Source organism: Mytilus edulis, chromosome 11 (genome assembly GCF_963676685.1).
Source record: "Mytilus edulis chromosome 11, xbMytEdul2.2, whole genome shotgun sequence".
NCBI lineage: Eukaryota > Metazoa > Mollusca > Bivalvia > Mytilida > Mytilidae > Mytilus > Mytilus edulis.
The window spans coordinates 12,130,588-12,158,315 of record NC_092354.1 but is presented as its reverse complement, the minus strand read 5'-3'; the positions used below and the strand labels follow the sequence as shown (position 1 = coordinate 12,158,315).

At 32.4% G+C, this 27,728-nt stretch overlaps 1 protein-coding gene across 1 annotated transcript; it reads right to left on the bottom strand.

The window, feature by feature from the left end:
- Positions 1 to 7,428: 7,428 nt before the first annotated feature.
- Positions 7,429 to 26,170, bottom strand: LOC139495144 (papilin-like). The gene is made up of 16 exons (XM_071283322.1): positions 25,880 to 26,170; positions 25,572 to 25,680; positions 25,304 to 25,353; positions 22,401 to 22,497; positions 20,722 to 20,793; positions 19,891 to 20,055; positions 17,229 to 17,321; positions 15,942 to 16,067; positions 15,397 to 15,558; positions 14,233 to 14,322; positions 13,561 to 13,683; positions 13,118 to 13,293; positions 12,241 to 12,313; positions 8,995 to 9,170; positions 8,153 to 8,213; positions 7,429 to 7,671 (listed from the first exon to the last, which is right to left on the bottom strand). Exons 1-16 carry the CDS (start codon positions 25,925 to 25,927, stop codon positions 7,520 to 7,522), a joined length of 1,773 nt encoding a protein of 590 aa, XP_071139423.1. The 5' UTR covers positions 25,928 to 26,170; the 3' UTR covers positions 7,429 to 7,519.
- Between the last annotated feature and the right edge of the window lie 1,558 nt (positions 26,171 to 27,728).

The window sequence follows — 27,728 nt, the reverse complement described above, 5'->3', positions numbered from 1 at the left end:
AACCTAAACTTTCTTGTCGTTCCCATCCTCTATACTAACCTTATCTTTCTTGTTGTTCCCATCTCCTATACTAACCTAAACTTTCTAGTCGTTCTCATCTCCTATACTAACCTTAACATTCTTTGTCATTCCCATCTCCTATATTAACCTAAACTTTCCTGTCGTTCCCAACTCCTTTACTAACCTAAATACTCTAGTCGTTCACGTCTCCTATACTTACCTTAACATTCTTTGTCATTCCCATCTCCTATACCAACCTCACCATTCCTTGTCGTTCCCATCTCCTAAACTAACCTTAACTTTCTTGTCGTTCCCGTCTCCTATACTAACCTCAAAATTCTTTGTCGTTCCCATCTCTTAAACTAACCTTAACATTCTTTGTCGTTCCCATCTGCTATACTAGCCTAAACATTCTTGTCGTTCCCATCTCCTATACTAACCTTACCATTCCTTGTCGTTCCCATCTCCTATACTAGCCTAAACATTCTTTGTCGTTCCCATCTCTTAAACTAACCTTAACTTTCTTGTCGTTCCCATCTCTTATACTAACCTTAACTTTCTTATCGTTCCCGTCTCCTATACTAACCTCAAAATTCTTTGTCGTTACCATCTGCTTTAATAGCCTAAACATTCTTGTCTTTCCCTTCTCAGAAACTTACATAAACTTTCGTGTCGTTCCCATCTCCTATACTAACCTAAACATTTTCTTGTCGTTCCCATCTCCTATACTATCCTAAACATTCTTTGTTGTTCGCATCCTCTATACTAACCTTAACTTTCTTGTCGTTCCCATCTCATGTACTAACTTAACCTTGCTTGTCGTTCCCATCTCCTATACTAACCTAAACTTTCTTGTCGTTCCCAAAAGGAAAACAGCTCATAAACTTGGAAAACTAGAGAACAATAAAGTTATTTACTATAAACATGATAAAGAATAACAAACAAATTGACATACACATTCAGAATTCAAAAATATAAAAGAAATACAGACAAACAGGCTTGTTGTTCGATGTGAGCCAAGGCTCCGTGTTGAAGGCCGTATATTGACCTATAATGGATTACTTTTATAAATTGTTATTTGGATGGAGAGGTGTCTAATTGGCATTCACACCACATCTTCCTATATCTATTTTGTTTTATCGTCTTTTGATTACTTCGTATTTAACAGATATGTCATTTGACACAAACCAAATATTAAAACACAGACGGCCTTACCGTTGTGTTATGTAAAGTATATGACCACGTGACCGCACAATAACACATTTTTGTGGTCTTTTGTACCATCCACGCCCAATAATTATGACGTAATCAGAAGTCATTCATTGTTTAAAGCTTTGTGTTTTAAACCCATTACGATGGAAAGTTTACATGGTAAAGATATCTTAGATTGACTACATAAATAGAAAGAGCTATTATTAGAAGCAGAATAATACATGTTTGGTATTGAGTACCAATTAATATGGTTACTGAATTGAATATTTATAAGTAATAGATTTTAGCAAGGTTACCAGTTATATAGCAAATTCAATCCAAGGCCAATAATTGCAACTTTTGACAATTTTAAACAGCGTGAGGTAGTGAAGTCATCTGCTTACAAATTGAAGAGCTCTCCGTTCGGTCTCAGTGTACAGTATACACCAGATGTGCTCGCTAAAAGAAAACAATTGCTCCCAATTCAAAGAGAGGCTCGTGCTCAACAAGCTAAAGCAGTGATGATTAGAGATAAACTGTATATAAATAACGAGCTTTTCGATCAGATTAAGCACAAACAATTCTTACCGAAAATGGAAACTCAGATACCGAATGAGAAGATCGAGGTAGATATATGTACTGACAAGACAACTCACCAAACTGACGAGAATCAGGCTACTACCAAAGAAGACTAGGATAGCGTTGGAGGTTTTGTGTCTCATTCAAAAAACTGTGACAATTTGAAAGTAATTTCTTGGAACGTGAATGGTGGTATTCAAAATAAACTTGATAACATTGCATTTTTGAATTTTATTTGCACATATGATATAGTTTTTCTTACAGAATGTTGGTTTAAAAATGATTTTAGTTTGTCTATTCCTGGTTATGATTGTTTTTTGTATGCTAGACGCAAGTCTAAATCTATTCAAGGAGGTATTGTAATTTTAATAAAAGAGTGTTTTTCTAATAAAATTTCTATCGAAACATGTATTCATGATACAATTATATGGTTGAATATTGAAAAGGATATTGTTACAAGTGATAAAAACTTATTTATTGCCTGCGTTTATATACCCCCTGTCAGATCAAATTTTTATAAACTTTATAATTGTGATTTATTTGTTGATTTAGAAAATAGCATTGAACTTTACTCTTCACTTGGTGATGTTATACTTTTGGGTGATACAAACAGTCGAACTGGGGCAATAGATGATTTTGTGAGTAACGATAGTATTCATATTACTATAAGGAATAGACTTGATGATATTTTTGATTATTCTGCTGATATAGAACTCAATGTAAGAAATAATCCGGACAACAATACAAACTGCTATGGTCCAAAACTTATCTCGCTATGTAAAGCCTCGGGTTTGAGAATATTGAATGGCCGGCATAAAAATGTTTTTGCCAATGATTTTACATTTTGTGGTGCGAATGGAATGAGCGTTATAGACTACCTATTAGTCCCAGTGTCACAATTTAATCCGAGCGAAAAAGGACTATAAAACACTAGAACGTCGCTTGAAACAAGAGTATATGCGCACTGAAGGAAACATGCTAGACATAATGAGACTTACAAACCCTAAATTATTTTACAAGAAATTTAAAAGAAAAGCGTCTCCTAAACATGCTGTACCATTAAAGTTGTTCCATGAACATTTTAAGTCATTGTGCTCATCAGACACAGATGCTGTACTGGACGACAGCCAATTTAATAACACTGATGGTGAATGCGTATATGAGGAACTTGATAGAGAAATTACAGAAAATGACATTTTGAAAGCTATTCGTAACCTTAAACGTGATAAAAGTCATGGAGTTGATGGAATTCTTAACGAATATTTTATTGAATACAAAGATGTGTTTATGCCTGTATTACTGTACATTTTTAATGGAATTTTACAGTCCGGAATTTTCACTACGGATTGGGCAAAAGCCATACTTATACCTATATTCAAGAAGGGTAGTGTGCTTGATCCGAACAACTACAGAGGGATTAGTTTAGTCAGTAATTTTGGAAAGTTATTTACGTCCGTTCTTAATCAACGTTTAATAGACTGGTCGGAAACATTTGATATTGTGACCGATGCCCAGTTCGGCTTTCGCCCCGGTCTGGGTACAGTAGATGCTATTTTTGCTCTTACATCATTAATTTTCAAATCTTTATCAGCCAAAAATCGTTTGTATTGTTGTTTTGTAGACTACACGAAAGCTTTTGACACTGTTCAAAGATATATGTTATGGTATAAACTATCAAATATTGATATACAAGGTAAATTTTTAATGGTTATCAAAGCTATGTATTCTAATGTCACTTCTTGTGTAAGTGTTGATGGGTTCAATTCTGATTATTTTACTAATGAAGTAGGTTTGATGCAAGGTGAAGTATTATCACCGATATTTTTTTCTATGTATGTCAATGATTGTGAAATGGCTCTTTTAAATAGTGACTCTATTCCTTATGAGATGAAGGAACTAAATTTATTTTTACTAATGTACGCTGACGATATGGTTATTTTTTTCAGAAACTGTATCTGGATTACAAACGTTACTTGATACTTTGTATGATTATACCTCTAAATGGTCACTTAGTGTGAATATAGCAAAAACGAAAATTGTTGTTTTTAGAAAGGGTGGAAAAATACATGGCAATGAAAAATGGTATTATAATAACCAGGAAATAGAAGTTGTAGATAAGTTTAGTTATCTTGGTATTTTGTTGAATTTTAATGGTAAATATAATGTGTTACAGCAGAAACTCTCAGAACAGGGTAGAAAAGCTGTGTTTGCCTTAAGGAGAAATGTAAAGGATATATATTTGAATTTTGTAACTCTACTTTCACTTTTTGATACTTATATAAACAGTGTACTTTGTTATGGTTGTGAAATTTGGGGTGCTCACAAGGCACCAGCTATAGAAAGGATACATCTGGGCTATTGTAAAAATATTATGAAAGTAAAAAGCTCTACTAGTAATGTCATGGTGTACTATGAGCTAGGTAGATTACCATTATTGCACACCAGAAAATGTCGAATTTTTAAATACTGGTTTAAGCTGTTATGTACTACAAACTGTATTTTGAAAAACTGTTACTGTTTTTTATATGACGATTTACAAAAATGTCCAAATAATAAGACAAATTGGTTGTATTTTATTAAAAATGAGTTGCTCAGTATAGGTTTAGGTGATATTTGGTATAATCAAGGTTTATTTTTAGATAGTAAGCTCTCCAGTAGTTTTTACTTGATAATTAAACAACGCCTGTTTGATTGTATAAAGCAAGATTTTGACAGCCAAATGAATAATTTAGTTAAATGTACAAGTTATAGATATATGGTTCATAATTTTTGTTTACAAAATTATTTATGTAAACCAATACCAGTTATTTATAAGACATGTATTACCAAAATAAGACTTAGTAGTCATGATCTAGCTATAGAATGTGGTCGCTATTCTGCAATTCCAAGAAGTAATAGACTATGTTGTTTTTGTAAAGATGACATTGAAGATGAGATGCATTTTATTTTGAAATGTCCTACTTATCAAGGTCTTAGATCTTATTTTATAAAACCATATTATTGGAGAAAACCTTCTATGTATAAATATATACAATTAATGAGTTCTAATAATCTTAAAGAATTATGTAATTTGGGTAAATTTATATTTCGTGCACAAAAATTAAGATCTAACATGATGTAATATGTTAAACACATTACCTTCTGCTATCTATGTATACTTGTGTAGTTTATATGTTGTATGCCTATAGTTGTTATGACTTTGGTAAATAAAGATATATATTCTCCGTAGCTGAGATTAATTGAACATTTCACGCGGCGTATGAAGGGAGGTCAACATTTTTAATGGTCGGTAACGAAAGGAAAATTGATACTGACTGAGGATAGCTGGATAGTTGATACTGACCGGGGATAGTTGGATAGTTGATACTGACCGAGGATAGTTGGATAGTTGATACTGACCGAGGAAAGTTGATACTGACCGAGGAAAGTTGATACTGACCGAGAATAGTTGGATATAGGTGGTGGCGGAAAAGTGACCAATACGATTTGACGTAAAAACAACAAACACGTTGTAAAATCAGCAATAGAGGCGACATAAAACTGAATACCAAAAGGAACCAACAGAATGACAAAAAGGCGCTTATTATCAAACAAATAATAGACATATTCGAATGCAACATATTATTTCACCTACTATTTTCAAAATCTGATTCTCCAATAAGCTTTCAGTGTCTAGTTACAGACAAACAAAACACACTGGGGATCCAGGAACAAACTTTTGTGACATAAATTGTTACCTATTCAACACTGTAATAAGATCATTGAATATTGTTTTTATTGGTATAAATATTGATTTTGTTATAAGTAAATTAAAAGCTAACTAAATATTACTAGTATGTTATATACATATACATATTCATGGATCTACAATCTGTCGATACCTGTAACTTGGCATTGCACAAGGTCATGTTTTTCTCTGGCTGTTTATGACGTCTTTACACTAAATCAATTGGATGTTGGATGTGAACGGATTGATAGTTTAGTCTTAGATGCATGATTTTTTTTATTAGTTGTTAGTGGCTTTGAACTAGCATTCAGATAACTGCGAGTACTCTCAGATCTGTTCATTGTGTCTTTTTGTGTCGGGATGTATAAGTACCCGGCCACGTCCACTTGCATTTGTTTCCATCTGATGAGTTAAGCCTTTTTCAACTGATTTTTATAGTTCGTTCTTACGTTGTACTGTTATACCACTGTCCCAGGTTAGGGGGAGGGTTGGAATCCCGCTAACATGTTTAACCCCGCCACATTATTTATGTATGTGCCTGTCCCAAGTCAGGAGCCTGTAATTCAGTGGTTGTCGTTTGTTTATGTGTTACATATTTGTTTTTCGTTCATTTTTTTACATAAATAAGGACGTTAGTTTTCTCGTTTGAATTGTTTTACATTGTCTTATCGGGGCCTATTAAGCTGACTATGCGGTATGGTCTTTGCTCATTGTTGAAGGCCGTACGGTGATCTATAGTTTTTAATGTCTGTGTCATTTTGGTCTTTTGTGGATAGTTGTCTCATTGGCAATCATACCACATCTTCTTTTTTATATTTAAGAATAGATTATAGATACTGACATTTTTTATCATATTTATTACATTTTCTTTTTTGCTTATACAACCCTGCAATGTGGTATTGTGCTATGGTCAATATGGCTAGATGCAATGTATACATGTTATTCCTTATGTCATCTTATGATCAAACAGTTTAAACTGAATATCAAAAAAAAATTGAGGTTGACTTTGATTTCGTGAAAATACAATTTATCATTCATATGTGATAAGTAACCATTTCAACTGGTTGATTATGTTATAACCAACGTTTTGTGTCTTGATTTCGGTCCGTACATGTTATGGTTTTCTTTTAGTTTCGCCATTGCATGATACGTCAAGTGTAAAGAGACAATGCAAAAAGAAAGATGACTTGTGTCATAATAAAAGATACTTATTTTTGTCACCACTGAACACTATTGAACTAGTTTAATTGCAATTTTATTCTGAACCACTCTTGAAAGAATTAACAAAACTTATTATTGTAAATTTTTAGTCTTTCAGTTAAATGTCAGAAACGTTCACCGTGGTAACTCAATAACATTAAGACAATTTACTTGGTGTTAATGGGGATCTGTTTAGTCTCTGTATCGATTACTCAATAAATTTCGGTGCATAAAGACAATAAACGGAATAAGTTAAAAATTTCTAAACAAAACAGTACTTAATTGTAAGATTCCACAGGGATATGTTAAGATGTTAAGATCAAAGACTTTTACGATAAGAATTGTCATTATACCTAATTTCAAGTCGGTTATGGCGTCACACAGACTATGCAACATTTGATTCGTGTCCACAGAACATCCTACGGAACACCTTTTAATTGCCGTAAACATGTGTGGATTTCGTGCAATAGAACCTTCGTATTTAATGGGGCGAACTGTAAAACCTCTTATGTCATGATTTAGTAAACAAAACTTTGTTCGCTTTTTTCCCACTTATCTCTATTCAGTGACCCTCATCAAACCCCTCACATAACAATTACGGGCACTCTCAATACAAAAATCAGGAGATGAGGTATGATTACCAAATGATAGAAATTTTCACAAGATATCAAGTTGACAAAAGGGGGACGAAAGATACCAAAGGAATAGAGAAACAAATCATGAAAACTAGTAATATAATTTTATTGATCTTTTTTGCATAACACAATGTTTAATCCAGTGTGATGTATATAACAGCATCATTTGCATGTTTCACGGTCATCTTTACACAGATTTAACACAAACATGACTACATCCTTGTTTACAACACTTCTCTCCCGTCTGACACGATGAATCATCTGTACATTGTCTGTCATGATAATAGCAAATCTTGTCGTCTGGATTTGGTGGACAGTTGTTTCGCTTTTTAATAGAAGCTGTAAGTAGATATACATGTGTATCGTATCGGATTAAAAAAAGAGTTTTGCATAAAGAGATAGCGAGAGAGGAGAATAACAGCAGTAAAAAGGTTGTGTTGTAATTGTGTTCTCTTTGGTATAATGACTGTAAGGGACTATTTAATAGAATTATTTTATCAAATCCTTATGTCGTCTTATTCAATTCCGAATGCTTAAATCGTTGAATGACTATGCATTTACAATTTTACAATAGTTAGTCCGCTAATAAGAATTTATGCAAATTCATTGCTTTATTTGAAGCACATATAGATGATTTGACGAAAAACTAAAAAAACGTCATCTATAGGTACCTGTTTAGAAAAGTTGGGAGGCCAAATTCACTTAAGAACACCTTTAGACTTTCAAAATATGAAAATGAACATTCCTTCACTCGAGGTGAGTATAATACTTGAAGACCACAAACGTCATTAGATAATAATAATAATATAAAAACAATTACGTGATGGTGTTCCCTCTGCTGGATCTCGTGGTCCTATTGGTTCATTTTCTACGTCTTGACACTTAAATGAATACAAATTATCTAAATTATATTTAGATTGATATGCCATATCGTTAGACAATAATTTGAATAACAACGCATTATCTTTACTATGTGAGACACACATTTATAAGATGATATGATATTAGATACAGCATTTGCTTAATATGTTTTTCTTTTATTGCAAAATAAGCAGTTTTGTTACGATATACCATTAAACATCGTAGAAAATTAGCAAAATCTCGGTTTCTCAATTTTGAGAAGACAGTCAATTTTGTTTGCTTTGAATGTGCGTATTGTCACGTTAAATGTTAAAATTTACTGACATTATTGATTTCTTATTTATCTTATTTCAAACAATAATTTTATTGCATGATGTTTAATTCACATATATCCAAATTATATTTTAAACAAATCTATCTAGTTTTAATATACAAAATATGAAAATGTACAATCAGGTCATAATCATTGTAATAACTTATCCATCTGTGTGATTTTATTTTCCGAATTTGATTTGATTTTGTTAACACTAACAAAAATTGTATTAATATTTACAAGTTACAAACAAGAGTTGCCGAATGACGTATGGTTTTCTTTGAGTACTATAATAGCACTGACCAGTAAGAGATTTATTTTGTGCTAGATACCACAGAACTGTTCAACTCTAGCGAAGTCTTATATTCAAAAGTAGTAACATCTCTTAATTTATTTTTTCTCAACTTGCACAAAAATAGTTAAAAAAATAAGACATTTCTAGTAAAATTGAAGACAATTCTAACAGAAAACCGAACAAAATTTAATACCATTCTTGGTGGACACCGTTCTCCTTGTTGTACTAGTGGTCCCCTTTCCCCAAGATGACAGCCCACTTTACAGCGCTTTCCGTTAACAGTTGCATACTCATAAATACACTTTGGAGGACATTCTCCAGGAGGTCCCCTGTCAGGTCTTGGACAACGTGGTGGGGGATCGCATCGATCTACAAAAAAAAACCATTAGCTTAATATACCAAAGCAAAGTATTTGCATATCTTAAAAAGGCATCAACAGGTTTTCTAATTTTATTTTAGACTTTTGAACGGGAAACTACTTATATGACCATGAATACGTCTTCACATCATTTTCTATCGTACATCACTTACTGATTGCATGGTTCTTTGTATATCTGTTGCATAAAGTGGTGTCTATTCTGCACATTATATCTACCCGCAACGACACAGAGGTGCACAATAAGAGATTTATTACTACAAAATCGACGTTTCTGTGTCCTTTTAGTTTTGCGTTTCAATTGACTGCTCAGCCATTTTCTTTTATCTGTTATGTTAACTGAATAAACTCTCTCTGTTAAGTTTTTAAAACATGAAGAAAATGATAAAAGCAGATAGATTGACAGGTGATAGATGCATGCACTGTTTGTTTCTCGTGTATTGTGTTATAAAAAATAATGCCGAAACTTTTCTCGGGTATTTTTTTTTATTGTGTTTTGTCGGACCTAGTAAACTGAGATTACTATAAAGTATAGGGTATGAATATTTTTTAAACGCCGTACAATGCAATTCAATTACCAGGATCCACTTACCTGGTATATATCAAACATTTTAGTCGGGTAGGAGTTGGTAGTTGACAGAGTTTAAAAAACTGCCGTTTGCCGATTAAGTAATTTGTTACTATCCACTCATATTTTCTAGCTCAAAAAGACAACACGGATTATTCATAGACACAAACAATTGGAATAGCTATAATCTATACAATTTATCAAGAAAAACAACTTTGCCGGGACAAGGTAGATGGGGAGGACACGGACCTTAGACAAAAAGAAATTTCTGAATACTACAATGAAATATTTCATTTCGTAAATACAATATAAAGATTGGTGAAAGTAAAAAATAATACTTATAGACAAATTCTTCAAAATTTTCAAAACATATGAAGTTATATCAGCAACGTCAACATTTGAAACTTTTATCATTTGACTTGCCAAAATATCTAGTTAGAACAGATTTCTTTTATATTTCAAATCATCATCATATTTTGACATTGTGATCATCCCCATCACATTTCCAACGTGATAGAATTAAATGAATTAGTTAGACTGTTTATTAATTTGTTATGTTCCCTTGTGTTTCTTTATCTGCCGTAGTGCTACATCTTTGATAAGTAGCCGGAAAACACGATGTGAGATATTTCGATGCAGAAAGACTACAAATGCATTTCTTTAAAATGTATTGCAGGGTTAAAAAAGCCATGTGTTGTAAATTATTGACTTTGAATTAAATCAACACCTGACAACGCCATTTGATCGTTTGAGATTTCATTGGTGAATTTCAGTAATGGGTCATAATCATTAAGCAGGTGTGTCGAGATATATTTTTATTGGTTGGCAATTAAAATATAAATATATCAATATAAAATGACAAAATGCATTCTGTTGTGAATTCATCTTATAAAACAATGTCATTACAAACTTAATCAATCAAAACCAAAATGCGGTTCACAAGTCCTTTCTGTTTAAATGGATTGCTGTCCCAATAAAGTATACCAATAACATCTCTTATTCATTGTATGCTCTTGAATTTTTGTTTTCCGTCTCTGTCTACGTAATGGGTTATTTTAAAGTGTACTTCACATTTTTATTTTGAATAGACAGAAAGAATATACAGTAATTCTTTATGATTTAATAAAAATTCCATTCTTAATAATAGGAAAAAATCACGAAAAACTTTGACATCGTTACAGTCACATGAACAAATTATGTATATGAGCTGATAAACAAAAACACTGTCATTCAATCAGATTACCTATTACATACAGAAATAATTTTTTTATTTTGCAATCATGTTGAAAATGTTCTGGTTTGAATACGTCGGACTTATCATTTATTCTATTAAATGAGAAGACCTTTTTTTGTGTTTCGCTTCTATTCCTTCCAAATAAATAATTCATAATGCCTTTAGGTGCTACAGGTACAATGCGTAGTCGCATTTTGCATCCTCGCTTATGATTACTCCGTTTGAATTATGTAGGATGAAAACCAAAATAAAGGCGTACGAATAATGTTACTGTAATTGGTCAGACTTAAAAGTCATAGACAAGACTTCCATTTAGGACTGTAAAAAAAAAGTTGGGGGACAGGGCAATTATTTTTGCTTTTTCTGTATACTAGGAAAATATATATACTATTGATAAAGTGTACACTGAATTTGTTATTTACCATTAATTCCAAGATTACTATCAATATATTATATAGAGATTATAGTCTGTTCATAGTATACAGAACAAATCCAAACGTATTGAAATGAATGGAAAAGAAAAACATAATGGATTAAAAAAACAACGGAGAGAGCTAAAAAAAAACAAAAAAAACTGGTCCTGCCTCAACGTACAAATGACTTTTGATACCTGCCCTGAAATTCTTCAGTCATTAAAATATTTTTCAGAAAATGTATCATACAACAGTTTGTATATACTGTCAACCACGCTCTGAATGCACGTGACTTCGCTGGTGTGTTTTAGTAGTTTATAATCGATAATGTGCGCACTTTCTGTTTGATCTTACTACCATATATTTTCAATATCATTGACAGGACTTCATACCCAAATATACTAGACATGTAAGGCAGTGCATAAAATTACGTCACGTATTTATGTCCATCCGGGTCTATTTATCAATTGGAATGCACTTTATTCATACCAGCAAACAATTGTCACAGCGTTTTGTACGCATGAAATTGCTTCATCTTATGGCCTCATTTTCCTAAAAAAAACCAAAAAAAACCATACATGCATAGACAAATAACCGATGAAAACAATAACGCCATTTAGTTTTATTGATAACGATTTCGACAGCTTAAATATGTGGTTCTAGCAGTCTCTCTTGATATTTTTACATAAATAACATATTTTTTGAAATCTATATTGTATGGGCTAAGCTCATTTCTGAACGCCGTACAGTGCCATATAGTAGTCACCATATACATTCTTTGGTCTTATGTCTCACTTGCAATGCTACCACATCTCCTTGTTTACTATTTGTTATGTTGTTTAACTTACCTTTAGAAGGAGGCGGTGTTGTTGTTGTTGTTGGTGGTGGTGGTGGTAGTGGTTCCGCTATTCCGTCACCACACTAAAATGAAATGCAGATTACAGTCTTCAACACTGTTGATTTTCCTTAAAATGTGTGCATTTTTTATTTACTAATACTTAGTTTAATCATAGTCGATTGAGCCGTTACTTAGTTGTACAAACTTATCAATTGCTTTAACAGATTAAAAGGTCAGGTTTGGAAGTTTTTGTCATGTTTTTTTACTCCTTTTTGTTTTTTTACAATTCAGGATAAAATGTCATGCCTTCATAAGTTTGTCAATGATTAGAATAAAATCGATTTATATATGTATTTTTGATTTTGCTGATGTACTATGAATATACAAGTGTGTGTTTATATTCGATATTTTCAGCTTACATCATATTGTTGAATGACATACGATGAACTACAGTAGTTAAAATTTATGTCATTTTCTCTCTGATGGAGGGTTGCATAATTTGCAAGCATACCACATCTTGATTGACGTTTAAATTCATTGTATGGAAAACTATTTTCTATGGTTAAAACACACAATGAAGTCGTGTAAGGATTGTTTGTCGACAGGTCTAAACAAATACCCATCGACCTATAAAATAATTCATTCATTCACCTTTTCTAGCTGAAATAAGACAGCAAAGACTATTCATAAATAGGCATGGAAAAAAAATAACATTTTTTTCTAAAAGAATTTACTGTAAAGTTCACAAACGGACGACGACGAACTTCTAATGATGGCAAATATACACATCGTTCCTTTCGACCTGGTGTGATGAATACAAGAACAATAATTATTAGAATAATTTTTGAAAATAAATTCGCATTAAGGACCTAAGATAATGTGCATACTAGCGATGGAGGACAGGGTTTTCCTGGTTCACCCTTAGGTCCTGGTGGCCCAAGTTTACACGCCACTCTGCAACGTTTTCCATTGACTATTGCATACTCATACACACATTGTGGAGGACAGGTTCCTGGTGGGCCTCTTGGAGGTCTTGGACAACGTGGAGGGGGAAAGCACGGATCTAAAACAAAAAGACATTTCTGAATGAAAATATTTTATTTGTGAATTACAATATTAAGAAAGATGCAAGTTAAAATAACAACTTCAGACTTAACTAATTGTTTAAATGCTGCCAATTATACATAATTATACTATGAAATTCGACTTGAATTAATAAAGCAGACACACATTGAATTGTTTAACTCTTCAAGTGGATTACATTCACATGTCTTGCCTTGAACACAAAGTTGATCGTTTACCATAAATATTTACTTGAAAAGTCATTTACCTCTACAACAAACTGCAAAACGATCTATTTCATCTACACTACAAAAATAACCCTTTGGACATTGATCAGGATTAGGTCTCAGTCCACAGTTTAGCCTAGGCAAAGGTTCTCCACGAGGACATTCTGTATTATGAAATAGATGTATATTGAAATAACATAATAGTGATTATTTTGTATCGTCTTATGTGCTCATCTTATATCAAATCTATAAAAAATTGAAAACAACAAGTTTAAAAATTTAATGCGTCCGATGCGCTTTTCTGGATTAACCTTCATCAGGAATGCTCAAAGAATAAGTTATATCTGTATGCTGATTTTCTTGATGTCGCAATAATTAATCTCACATAGTGTCCATTCTTTAAAAATCGCAATAATACTTACAGTGTATGATTCAGAACAGAGTAATTATAACGTCTAAAAATTCCGCTGTGTCTTATTGAGTAGACTTGCTATCTGTCATCAATCAACTTGCATGCGCAATGCCTTAATAAAGTGACGTAATTTTTTATTTTGATATTTTACTTAATCTGAAGTTAAATATAATTTGATGCAGAACACTGTCCTTGTGACGAAATATATCAATATTGAGTACTGAAAATGTTTAAAACATTGCACTTTTGTTACCATATACACCTCTATATTTTATAACAAACGAAATATAAGCAAACCTACTTGTCGTACAAATACACGTTGGACAGCCTTCAGGGGTTGTCTGAAACCCATATGGACATCTGTTGGAGCATTTCACTTGTGGACAAGGCTCTTTAAAGATTCATGGAGTTAGTTTAAACAATATTTATTCAGATAAATCAACATTAAACGATATTATACAAATGAAATAATATTAAGGATTCAGAAACAAGCAATTTGCTTTTACAAATCTGTCTCCTTTCATGGAGTTAAAATATAGTTAGTATGATACATTATATCTTGGATTCTGCATTCCAGAAATGACTTATTCGTAGTTGGGTCAGTAAATCTTCGGGCGATTTGTTATTACTTTAGCATGTTATGGTGTATGATTTACATTTTTATGATAAACAAAACCTACAAACGTATGAGTGTAACAGAATTGCGTAGAAAATCTGAAGGTTCCATTGATCAGCTACATTTGGAAATTCTCTAGAATTAATTTATAATAAGGGTATGTGGTCACTGTTTCACACAAAGGAAATGTGTTTGATGATCTGTATAAAAACAGCATTTTTGTAGGGGTATACTCAACATTGAAATAAGGACATACAACAATATGTAGATATCATCATTGTGTTTCTGTTACATTTGGAATAGTTTTGACAATTCGCTCACTTATGCTTACTTTTATAGACAAAAACAAATGAAGAAAAGGCAAACATATTCATATTTTTATTAATTTCTTTACAGAGCCCTTGTTCTTTTACTACCTTTTACTACGTAAAAAACTATCGAATGAGAAGGTAATCGTTAAACGAAAGAGTGGTCCATATGGTTAAATATCCTGCATCTGTTATTCTCATTTTCAACGAAAATATATTCTTTCTGTACTGTTATCAATTACAAAACCTGGATGTCGAATTTTTGAATTTTTCTTTTAATTTGAAAGGATAAAATGAGGCTGACAGTTTTTAAAAAACATAAACCGGTCCAACAAAAAAATCTAAAAATATTTTTGGAAAAATAATTCCATAATTATATAATGACACGTAATTTATAGTTATGAACTATGAAATTACCAAGAAACCATTTTGCAAGGTACAATATATGTATGCAGTATTATTAATTAAAAATCCGAAATAAAAAGCCTTGCTGCTACAATCCTTAACTAAGAATTACAATTTTCTATAATTGCTTTATTACCTGTTCTGCATGAACTTTTGCACGCATCCAATATTAGGAAATTATTTTTATTGCCTTGGCAACCACCATATCTAAATTCTTTACAAGATTTTGTCTCAGTGTCGTAATAGTATCTTTTGATATCAGCATCACATGGACCAATGTCCTTAGGAAGTAGACATTCTGCAATAAAATATATATAACAAACAAATAATAACATATCTGTTGGACTTTTTCATTGGGCAAAAAGTTGTTAATGTGTTTTTCATTTAATATAGACATGCATGGTCTTAGAAAAAACACAATCCAGTCGTCACATGTCTTCAGTGCTATCAGCACAAATTGATTTTTGCACAATCTAATTAACTCTAATTTGTTATAGTTGATTTTATTTTTGGACACTGTTTTAAACTCTGTACCTACACTTATTTTAGTAGTACCCACAATTGACGTATGTACAGTTTGAAGACTTATTGGCAATATACAAATTAGTATTAGTAAACAAAGAAGAACATTTGAGTTGAATGCTTCAAATTCTTAACTTATGAGTGTTGGACACGGTTTACCTTTATCACATGGTACAATCTCTGGACAGCCTTTGCATTTAACCCCGTCAAAATCGAAAAAAGTGTCCCTAGAACAAACACCAATTGGCGTTTGTACAAGTGGACATTTAGGTAGTGGGCAGGGATCTGAAATTATAAACTTTAGACTTGATATAATTGCTTCATTTCAATTTCTATTTTTGTTTTTTAGCATCGCAATGTCAGTTAGTTACTAACTTAATAACACTCTCTTATATTTAGACGAAAGGAACAAACGAACGTAAAAGGCGCATGTATTGTAGTACCATCATAACACTAAGGGCCTTGGTTTAATACGGTAAAGCAGTTTTGTTTTCAGAATCAAATTATCTTTATCAATCTAAGCATGTCACAAATAAAATACGCTTCATATATGGAAATCAAGTAAAACACAGTTTTCAAATACATTTCCGTGCGATACGTTAATTTGCGTTAACCAAGATTGCACATATTTGCGCGGGTATAAATCAAGCATGTGTTTCATCATAAACATCTAAATGAAATAATTGAATTATGGTACCTTATATCTAATGACAATATTGAAAATTAATTTTTTTATTTAATGGACACAAGCTGTCAAATTCGTGTTCACTGATGTAACTCAATTTTGTTTTACATTTTACAATATAAAACAGTTATCCAAATTATAAAAACTCATAAAAGCTAGAATTAACGTCCTAAATCGTTCAGGCTGAGAAATTAAAGCAAACAGGTTCTACTGATATCCAAACCTTGTAACTTCGTAAATCAACGTCTGAGCGTCACTGATGAGTCTTGTGTAGACGAAACGCGCGTCTGGTGTATTAAATTATAATCCTGGAACATTTGATAACTATTTACACCACTGGGTCGATGCCACTGCTGATGGACGTTTCGTCCCCGAGGTTATCACCAGCCCAGTAGTCAGCACTTCGGTATTGACATGAATATCAGTTATGTGGTCATTTTCATAATTTTCCTGTTAACTTAACTTTGAATTTTACAAAAAACTATGGATTTTCCTATCCCATGAATAGATTACCATAGCTGTATTTGGCACAACTTTTAGGAATTTTGGGTCCTCAATGCTCTTGAACTTTGTACTTGTTTGGCTTTATAGCTATTTTGATCTGAGCGTCACTGATGAGTCTTATGTAGACGAAACGCGCGTCTGGCGTATTAAATTATAATCCTGGTACATTTGATAACTATTATTATTTGGTTTTTGAAATTGTTTTGTTATTACATAACAGACAAATACAAAGGATCAATATAAATAATCAAGATTACTTGGTTTGCATTTGCACACTCGACAGCCATTTTCATCTTCTTCAAATCCGAATTCACATGCCAGTGTACAGGTGATAGCGTAACACTCTGGACCTATAATAACATAAATCTAAAAGAACATTCATACTATTATACTATCCGTTTGTAGACGAAACGCGCGTCTGGCGTATATACTAAATTTAGTCCTGGTATCTATGATGAGTTTATTTACTACCACTGGGTCGATGCTACTGTTGGTGGAGATTATTTTCCCCGAGGGTATCACAAGCCCAGTAGTCAGCACTTTTTGTGCTGACATAAATTGTCATTGATATGGTTATATTTATAAATTTACTGTTTACAAATTTTTGAATTTTTTGAAATACTAAGGCTTTTCTACCTCAGGCATAGATTGCCTTAGCTGTATTTGGCAAAATTTTAGGAATTTTGGTTCTCAATGCTCTTTAACTTCGTACTTTATTTGGCCCTTTTAACTGTTTTGGATTCGAGCGTCACTGATGAGTCTTTTGCGTCTGGCGTATATAGTAAATTTAGTCCTGGTATCTATGATGAGTTTTAAGTAGCTGCACTTTCTCTGAAATATGTACGTGTAAGATTAATTGTAGCGATTGTAAACACTTGTAAGGATCCACCAATAAATGATTTGTTTGTTTAACAGATAAAAAGTCTTTTAAGAGTTGATGCAGTTTACCGATTGCATTTAAAGTCTGGAACTTCTTATTTTCTATTTTGATTGTTATTTTATACTTTTATCAGTCAAAACATAATTGTACATATTTGATTGTATCTATTGTTTGAAACGACTTATGATTTTTCTTAAGGTCTAATGTCGAAATTGTGTATTGATCTCCTGGAAACAAAAATCATAAGAGATATAAGATAAATTAAAAACCAATTGTTCAGAGAACAATTGAAGGTCTTTCCACCACTAACAATACATGTTGATGTGAAAATATTAAAACATCAGTTGATATGTTAGTTCCTTTGGCTTTATGATGTCTAAATATGAATTTGGAGCAAAGGTCAAAATCTACAACGTCCAATTAACCTATGACCTTGACCTCAATTTCAAGGTCATAAACTAATGATCTCAAATCAAAAGACACTAGTTCCTTATTATGCATGGTTAATGAGTAATATCACTTTACGCATAATCATAAATATAAGAGGACCGAAAACTCCCATGTTATGTATTCGCACCCTTTCAACCAAAATTTATACGTTACTACATGTCGCAACTTTGACCTTGACCTTTGACCTTGACCTGATTTTAATTTTTTGGACATAGGAACTTAAATCAAAAGACCCTAGGTCTCTATCACTTATGGTTTATCAGTTAGAAGTTCATATCACTTATATCATATACATAAGAGGGGATAACTCTCATATGGAGCCGTATAGCTTCGATTAAAATGATTCAATTCATCCTGAGGATATAACGAGCAATTTGGTAAAATAAATTTGTTGGTTTCCTATACGGTTGCGACATATAAGTAATAACAAGAAAAACAGTGTACGGGATGATAACTCTTACATGGAAAACATTTTGGTTACGCGGTGTCAGTTTCAAAAGCGTATTAACTGTTCGATATCATATACCACGGAAAGGTGGAAATACCTAATAATAATAATTATAATCAAAACAAAGTCAATAGGCCTGTCCACGCAAAGGTGGAAAGACCTAATCAATCAGACACAGTGTATATCTCTAATATAAATGAAATGTCTACATGTTTTGGTTGCTTATTTAAAGTAATACTTATGTTATTATTACTTCATACCTGTTGAACCCTCCCAAAACTAGATGATATTAATAAACACAGCCTACCAAACTTCACTGCACATATACATGATAAAGATGATGGTGGTGTTTAAAGTACCATATAATATTTACTTCAGATCTGGACGTTTTAGTTTTAGGTCCGTTTATTTTTCTACATTGGCTAGAGGTATAGGGGAGGGTTCAGATCTCGAATAACATGTTAAACCCCGCCGCATGTTTGCGCCTGTTCCAAGTCAGGAGCCTCTTGCCTTTGTTAGTCTTGTATTATTTTTTATTTTGGTTTCTTGTGTATAATTCGGAGTTTAATATGGCGTCCATTATCACTGAACTAGTACACACATTTGTTTAGAGGCCAGCTAAAGAAAGAGTTTCTCGCTGCATTAAAGACCAATTGGTTGCCGTTGATCTACCTTCAGGTTGGCACCTCTGTATACATTGACCAATCAAATCAGTTAGTTCAATATAAAGTTTGATATATATGTTATCTTTCTACCTTTATTCAGGTTTTTATTTTCCTTTACATTGACTAATCAAATCAGACATTTCAAAGGGAAGTTTGATACGTGAAATATTGCCTTCCTTCAGGTTGACATCTTCGTTAATATTGTTCCAGCGTTCCTCCCATTGACCAATCAAATCACACAGTTCAATAGAAAGTTTAATATATAAGATATGTTGCTAGCTTCAGGTTAACATCTCCGTGCATATTGTTCCTCCTATTGATTAATCAAATCAGACAGTTCAATGGTAAGTTTGATATATAAGATGTTTGCCTACCTTCAAATTGACATCTCCGTTTTCATTTTCCAACGTCCCTCCCATTGACCAATCAAATCAGACAATTCAATGTGAGGTTTGATATATAAGATATTTCCCTACCTTCAGGTTGACATTTCTGTTTACATTGTTCCAACGTCTCAAAATTGTTTGAATTGCCCTCACATCCGCCATATATAAACCTCAGACATTTCTTTACTTTCTTATTGTAATAATATCGTGGCATATACGCTTTACAAGTTCCAGTGACTTTTGGTAAGGAACAAACTGAAAGTGTATTGCATAGAATTGTACAGAGAATCAAAAATAACAGACTTAAGAAATGTTATAAGAGGATGCGATAAGATGAAAAGACGGCTATATAAACATTTATAGCTCGAGCCAATGCATGTATTAAATTACATGTAATACATATGTCTGATGCATGTATCACCACACACTATATTGGCTTCAGAAAGAAAAAAAATCACGCAGTGTACACAATAAGTTATAAAAACATTTATATCAATTATTAACATCCGATCATGTATTGTTTTGTTCTTTTTCTGTGATAATGAAGGAAAATGTAAATTAGACTAGACATTAATTTAGAAACATAATATGGTATACGTAAAACATTGAAATGTCACGGTTCCATCAAATAAGAGTGAGTGTAGATTGCAAGTAGTGGTAGATAAATATTTGTATCAGTTATTCGTCGTTTCAGAATTGAAACGAGTTAAAATAGTTTTAAAAATTTGTATAAATTGAAAATATCGCCTCTTCATTTAAAGAATTTCTGTTGCTAAAGAATATCTTAAGTAATGACTACATTGTTCGTAGACTTTTTAAAAATTATTGCATGTTTTAAAAATAAATCATATTTCGAAACGGGGAATCGAATAAATTAATGTGAAGAATAATTGATTTAATATCACAGTCAATATGCATTACTATCTGGAGGTAAATATATGTGTTTCCCTGTTTTGCAGACTGTTCCACATTCAACACGGCAGCATATTAGTCCTGCAATTAGATAATGACATTCGATGTACAGAAAAGTTATAAAACAGTCCTGTCTTTTGCATTTATCTATGCACGGCATGTCACACAAAAATAGGAATTAGTACATGAGATTCAGAAATTTTAAATATGATATGAGATTAAAGTTAACAAACTATGCATTTAAATTTTCTATAAAGCTTTTTAGAAGAAAAGTGCTCCTTTCGTACACAATTTCCACCTGGAATCTATGCAGAGTTTATTTTCATTGAAAAAAGTAAAATCACCAAAAATACTGAACTCAGAGGAAAATCTAATAGGAAAGTCCACAATCACATGGCAAAATCAACTGACAAAACACATAAAAAACCGAATGGACATAGTGCGTTGAAGATTCAAATTGTCACAACAAACACATCAAAGAAATGAGGTTCATGATTAAGACATCCTTCAGGTCCCTATATTGGTCATATACATGAAGTTCTTTAACTATTGAATTTTTTCTATATATAAGACTTTACAACTTTGAGTTTGAGCATTCGTAATGGAGGCGACCATCAACTCAGTTGTGAACGAGTAACATAGATAAGTGTTGTTTTAATTATATATATATTTTATACCGCCCCAGGGAAATAGGATTATTTTTTTCAGTGTAAATTAAATTGCAAATCTTGTTAAAAGGAGGAAACTAAGGTTTTTATTTCACTACGTTTATTGAAAATTCATTATTATTCGTTCGATACCAATTATCGTGTATTTCGTGGGTACAGGTATACCACGAAAACAAATGTTCAACGAATGACAAATTTTCTATAGGCTTGTATGCACTCCTCGACGAAACCAAGAAATCAAATATCCAGGAACATACAATTTTTCCTTTATCGACAAAAATTGGTACCCACGAAAATAAATTAATTCACAGTATCGTTTTTGTAATCAGATTGAATAATTTCCCAACCTGTATTAGTTATACATCACAAATAAGCTTATCCACACGTTCGAACATTAAGCTGTTTAGATTTGATTCTTTATTCTACGTATAAAAAAAGAAGGTGTGGTATGATAGCCAGATCTCCACAAGAGACCAAAATGATACAGAAATTAACAACTTTAGGTCACCGTACGGCTTTCAACAATAAACAAAGCCCATACCGCATAGTCAGTTATGAAAGGCCCTGAAACGACAATCTAAAACGTACCTGTTTTAGCATATTATACAGTATCTATGGAATGTTTTTGCTGAATTCTGATGGCTGCATGGTTACATATATAGGTTTGCATTCTGGTCCAATGATAACTAGTTGAAATTTTTCTTATTGGAAATTATACAACATCTCCTTAGTAAGGAAAACATTATATAGGCAATGCTTTTCGAAATGTCAATGGCATTGAAAACCTTATAACAACCGTATATCTTGTAGTTCGAGATGGACGCTATGCGCATAATTGGCAAATCATTTGTTTGTTTTAATTGATGCAGTGTTGTATAAATGGTTCATATATTTATTGATCTATCAATAGTTACATACCGTATGATAAAAAAAAAAAATATGACTTCTGTATTCCTTTGGAAATTAATAAGTTGCCGTAAAAATGTGACTGAATATGTATAGTGCATCGTTTATTCTTACCTCCTTTGCAGTTTTTATCGGTAGAGCATTGTCTGTCAAAACGTTTACAAATCCCATCTTTTCTGTACGGAGGACATGAGGGATTGAATTGTTTCTGCTGAAATAGAAAAAAGAAACATTTACAGATATTTTTGCCTGTCCTTAGATCAAAACAGAACAGACATGCATTCATCAGACAGATACTTAGAAAGTGAAAGTGTGGTTCCAGGAAGCACCAAGGTTATGTTTAGTACTGAGTCTTTTGTAAGATACTCAATCAGATTATAAATTAGCTCAATATGATTGCAAAATCTCAGACATGCGTACGAACAAAACAACGAGCCTTACATTTACTTTTACTTTCTATTTTCAAAACATAAATGTCATTCCCGATCGATTAATTACACCAGTTAAATATTGGTTATGGATACAATACACTAGAAGTTCTGCTTCATACCTATATAGATATGATGAACGGTTATAATCTATAATATACGACAAATGAAATGATTTCCAGTTTTCAACTTGACATTTCTAAGCAATACCATCCCATAGTATGGCGTTTACATGTTTTAGTTTATCCAATAAGTTAGAAGGACTTCATAAACAGGAATGTGCTTCTTACACAAAACAAAACAAACCAAACCCAACCGCAGTTATGAGAAAGAACGATCGAAATCGAAGTTGCATGATAATACCATTACCATCATGAATGTGTCGGCTGATACGAAATGTTGGTTAGTCATTTCACTTGAGGCTTGTTTTCGCAGTTTTATTTTGTTAAGATTCCAAAAAGAGTTGTCATATTTGAAATTGCACCAATTGTGTCTAATTGCGATTGTATCTTATTGCCGATTGTGAAGTTTATTGAGTGTGGATTTGCATGACGGATGTTGAATGAACAGCTGTCGACCCTGTCTTACCCTGTCTCCCCCTTTTGCCACTAGATGAGTGATATTTCAACAGTTTATATAGGTTAACTCGGCTTGTCAATTGGGTCTGTCAAAGAAGAAGGGCAAAATATACTAGAGGGACAGTCAGACTCATAGATCGAAAATAAATTGACAATAGCATGGCTAAAAATGAAATAGACAAACAGATAAATAAGATTTCAAATGACACAACATTGAAAACTAATGACTAAGCATAACGAACCCCACAAAAATCTGGTTGAGATCTCAGGTGCTCCAGAAGGGTAAGCAGATCCTGCTCCACATGTGGCACTCATCGTGTTGCGTATGTTATAACAAACAAGGTAAATAGTCTGATTCGGTAGGTCAAATTCGTGAAAAGGGAAGCGGATTGTAGTTACGACATGAAGAACATATCCGATTTCATCTGTGAAACGGTTATTCCATAACGGTCAACCAACTCGAGAAAGCGTCCGTACAATTTACGAAGGGATGATTTTAACTTCACCATTTGGAACTCTTGGTTTAATATTTCTCATGAGCAACAACCCATCTATCATGGAAATGATGATAGGATATACAAGGCCAGAAATAGTGTATCAATATATAGATATATACTAGGGTTGCGATTTCACAAACATGTTTAACCCCGCCGCATTTTTGTGCCTGTCCCAAGTCAGGAGCCTCTGGCCTTTGTTAGTCTTTTATTATTTTAATCTTAGTTTCTTGTGTACAATTTGGAAATTAGTATGGCGTTCATTATCACTGAACTAGTGTATATTTGTTTAGCGGCCAGCTGAAGGACGCCTCCGGGTGCGGAAATTTCTCGCTACATTGAAGACCTGTTGGTGACCTTCTGCTGTTGTTTTTTTCTATGGTCGGGTTGTTGTCTCTTTGGCACATTCCCCATTTCCATTCTCAATTTTATCCGTATGCAGGCTTTGCTGGAATATGTTGCTACATAGAAATAGAATGTTCACAATTGGGAAGCTGAATTCATCATTTTAGTCGTAAAATTTTGTTTTCAACCGACCCTCATTGTAAATTTCTAGATTTAAGTCAAGATATGAGGCAGACATAGCTTTATCTGTTGTATCCTTTATCTCTAGGTCGATGGGATAGATGCGTTCAACATATTGTCAACATATTTTAAATTATTTAGTAAGAGAACATTATCTTTATAACGGGAAGTAAAGTTGAAGGATATTGCTTTTCTTTTCTTTCTACTAAAGATGTTTTCTGCATGGAGTAAACATCACAATAATAAAGGAACAAGTCGGTAAGAAGAGGGCACAATTGGTTCCCATTTGAAGGGTAACACTCTGTTGAAAAACACGTCCCTTTAACGTAACAAATATGTTGTCAATCAAGAAATCAAGCATCTTGATAATGTCAGTTTTAGAAAATTTTGTGTGCATGATTCTATACTAATTAAAGTAAGATTTATTCCTCAAAAGACAAGATACTTGTATCTACGTTGGCCATTCTGTTTTATCAAACAAAGCAATATCAAATCTTTCAATTTGTCGTTTAGTTTGAAATGGGGAATATTTGTGTAAAGTGTAGAAAGGTAAATTGTTTGAATACTTATACCAGATGAAAAAAAGTCTTAGATTGTATGTACTCTAAAACATCTTTGGATTTTTTTAGTATTCACATCTGATTAACGATTCCTCTCGAATAGGTAGTTACACAATATCGTTGAAGCCCGGCTTTTATTTGTGATGAAATATGTGTTTATAATTAATGTAGAAAGAGGTTTCATGGAGCAATTAGAAGACCCATCAATATGCTGTTGTGTATAAGTTAACAGTTAGTTAGTTAACATGATATGTAAAGGCCTTTGTTTAAAACTCAAAGCAATATTATTGGAAATGTTATTTTTATTATAAAAGCCTATTTCATCTTTGAAACAATTTAAATCAAGAGTGCAATTTCATTTTGTCGTTTCTTTTTTTGTACGTGCGAGATTTTTTATATTTCATTTCATTTTAAAAAAAAATCAATTCTTACGTCTATTTTTATGCATCTCAATCCACATTTGCGAGGACAACATACTTTTCCTGCAACAACAAATCAAGTAAATACATGTAAATACAACAAGCAGAAAATGAAAACACATACAAAGCATGCAGTGATCAAGTATTATTTTTCATTTTTTCCGGATAAAAACGTGTTAGTCAGTATATATGGAATACAATTGTGCGTTTGTTGGAAACTATAGACACAAGAAAATGTCAAGCATAAACAGGAAATAGTATTATATTTAAATCATAATTACCGTAATTACAGTCGGTATTTGTTTGACAAGTGTCAAACTTTTGTTCAAATTCACATCTTTCATTTGGTACTAGCGGAGGACAGCTCCTCTCCAAGTCTTTGGAAGTTATCTGAAATAACAGTCGAATTTCAGTTGATGAAATTTGTTTCAGCTGGAAGGAACAATCAACTTTTTTGATGAAATTATTAACCTTATTTATTTATCAATCTATATATGTATGTGTAGTCGTAAAGTTGAAATAGGTTGTTTGAAAAAATTTCGAAACTCCCTTTTGAACATAACGATTATAGTTTTAGTATGATACTTACGTGAACTATGAAATAAGCAAAACACAAAAATATTAGAATGTAATGCATTTTTTGATGGTCAAAGTAGTGTATCCATCATCCTAAAAATGCGTTGTCTTGTAAAAACACATTAAGTGTACACATAAGTATTTTTCAGCTTCTTTTATATACAGATTAGAAACAACAAGATGTTGCATATTACATTACTAATTTTCCGTAACATGCATTAATTTTTCATGCATTTAAGCGTTGAGTAAAAGTAATATAATTGTGTGTGATCACAGTATGTATGTAGGCGGCTTCTGTTCTAATGACATAGTCTACTTTATTTAATAATTTTAAAACAAAAAATGAATCAACCTGTAAACTTGTATAGTTGTAAGAGCATTATTATACTCGTTTCAGCGCCATTTTATGAATAATGCATATAGCATTGTCGGTGATAAACCAATATATTAAGGTTATCATACATAAACTACGCATTAAATACTTGAATATATTCTGAAATCTAAAGGTCAACACTGCAAATCCAATAACATTGTTAAATTGCATGGGAAAATTAATAATAAAAAAGGTCGTAATATAGGTCAGAGGAACGAAATGAACAATGGCTTATATAGGCCATTTATTATTGAGTTCATGCTTCTTGTTTGGTTGAACTTCGTTTGTCTAATGATATTATAACAATTATCAATGAACTTATTAAAGTCATATATAACGTGTTTGTTGAAATTTTAATGTTATTGGCATTATTGAACCAATGCGTACATATATACTAATCTAACTCTTGCATGTGCGTTTTTTTTTTTATATTAATCACACATCTATAACGTATTATTGACAAATATTATCATTCAATGGTTGCCAGCTAAATAATTTTCGAATTTGTTGCCGAAGTTAACCCGATCGTGACACTGACACGCAATTAAAACAGAGCACATAAAAAGCGTGACTGCTGAATTAATTGAGTATATTATGACTTTAATATACTACCAGTATAGAGCAATAGTACTGGTTCGTTCTAAGAGGCCGAATACAACCAAAGGAGCAATCCAAACTTGACCTTTGACTATTGACGTTTGTCATGTCGTTTAATGTAACCTTCTGTGACATACTCTACTTACATGTTCACACCTATTTATAAATCAATTTCAATCTCTTTTTACTTAATTCGTTTGCAATAAAAAAAAAATGCGCATTATGTTATACTATTTAACAATCAGTAAAAATCTGCGTTGTCACTAATCCTTTCATTACCTATATAATCACCAATTGCCTATTCATGAATGAAATTTAACATCATTAAAATATTTATTGTTTCAATAAGTAAATGTAAAGGATTAACTTTTATCGGGAGTCAGACAAAGTAAATCGCATTAGAAAAATGAAGAAAAAAAAATGTTATGCTGGGGGTAATTCCATTAATTCTTAGCTTTGTTTAGGGAACGAAAAACTGTTAAGTATAGGTAATCTGTATACGGTCGATCGTAGCTATCTAGGGAACGAAATTGAGCGGTGTCCCGTTTGTAGTTAAAAAGAACTAGATATGAAGATATTAACAAATGTCTCGTTGTCAATCGTCTATGTCCTTTCAGTAAATATGCCGATTAGAGCTGAAATAAACATTCAACATGTTTAAAATGATTTTGCATGTTCATGGGTTTTTTTATTTAATTTTAAATTGGTATTCCTAATCATCAAAACTCAGGTTCCACCCACACTGTCAAAAGTGAGCTCAGAAGGTTATTTTGAGTTTGCCTTTTTTTGTTGTGTTGTGATGCTCTAAAATAAGAGGTGTATTTTGTCTCCAAAATATCTAATAACTGGCATACGAATTACAAGTAATGATTGTGTCCGTGAAAAGAGTAAA

Bases quoted from the DNA above. Each gene is read 5' to 3' on its own strand.
- LOC139495144 (XM_071283322.1), bottom strand. From the start codon at position 25,927: ATGCATTACATTCTAATATTTTTGTGTTTTGCTTATTTCATAGTTCAC. The intron at 25,354-25,571 runs GTAATTATGATT...TTGTTGTTGCAG, and splicing joins AAATACCGACTGTAATTACG to GAAAAGTATGTTGTCCTCGC. The intron at 14,323-15,396 runs GTAATAAAGCAA...GAATCTTTAAAG, and splicing joins CAAAAGTTCATGCAGAACAG to AGCCTTGTCCACAAGTGAAA.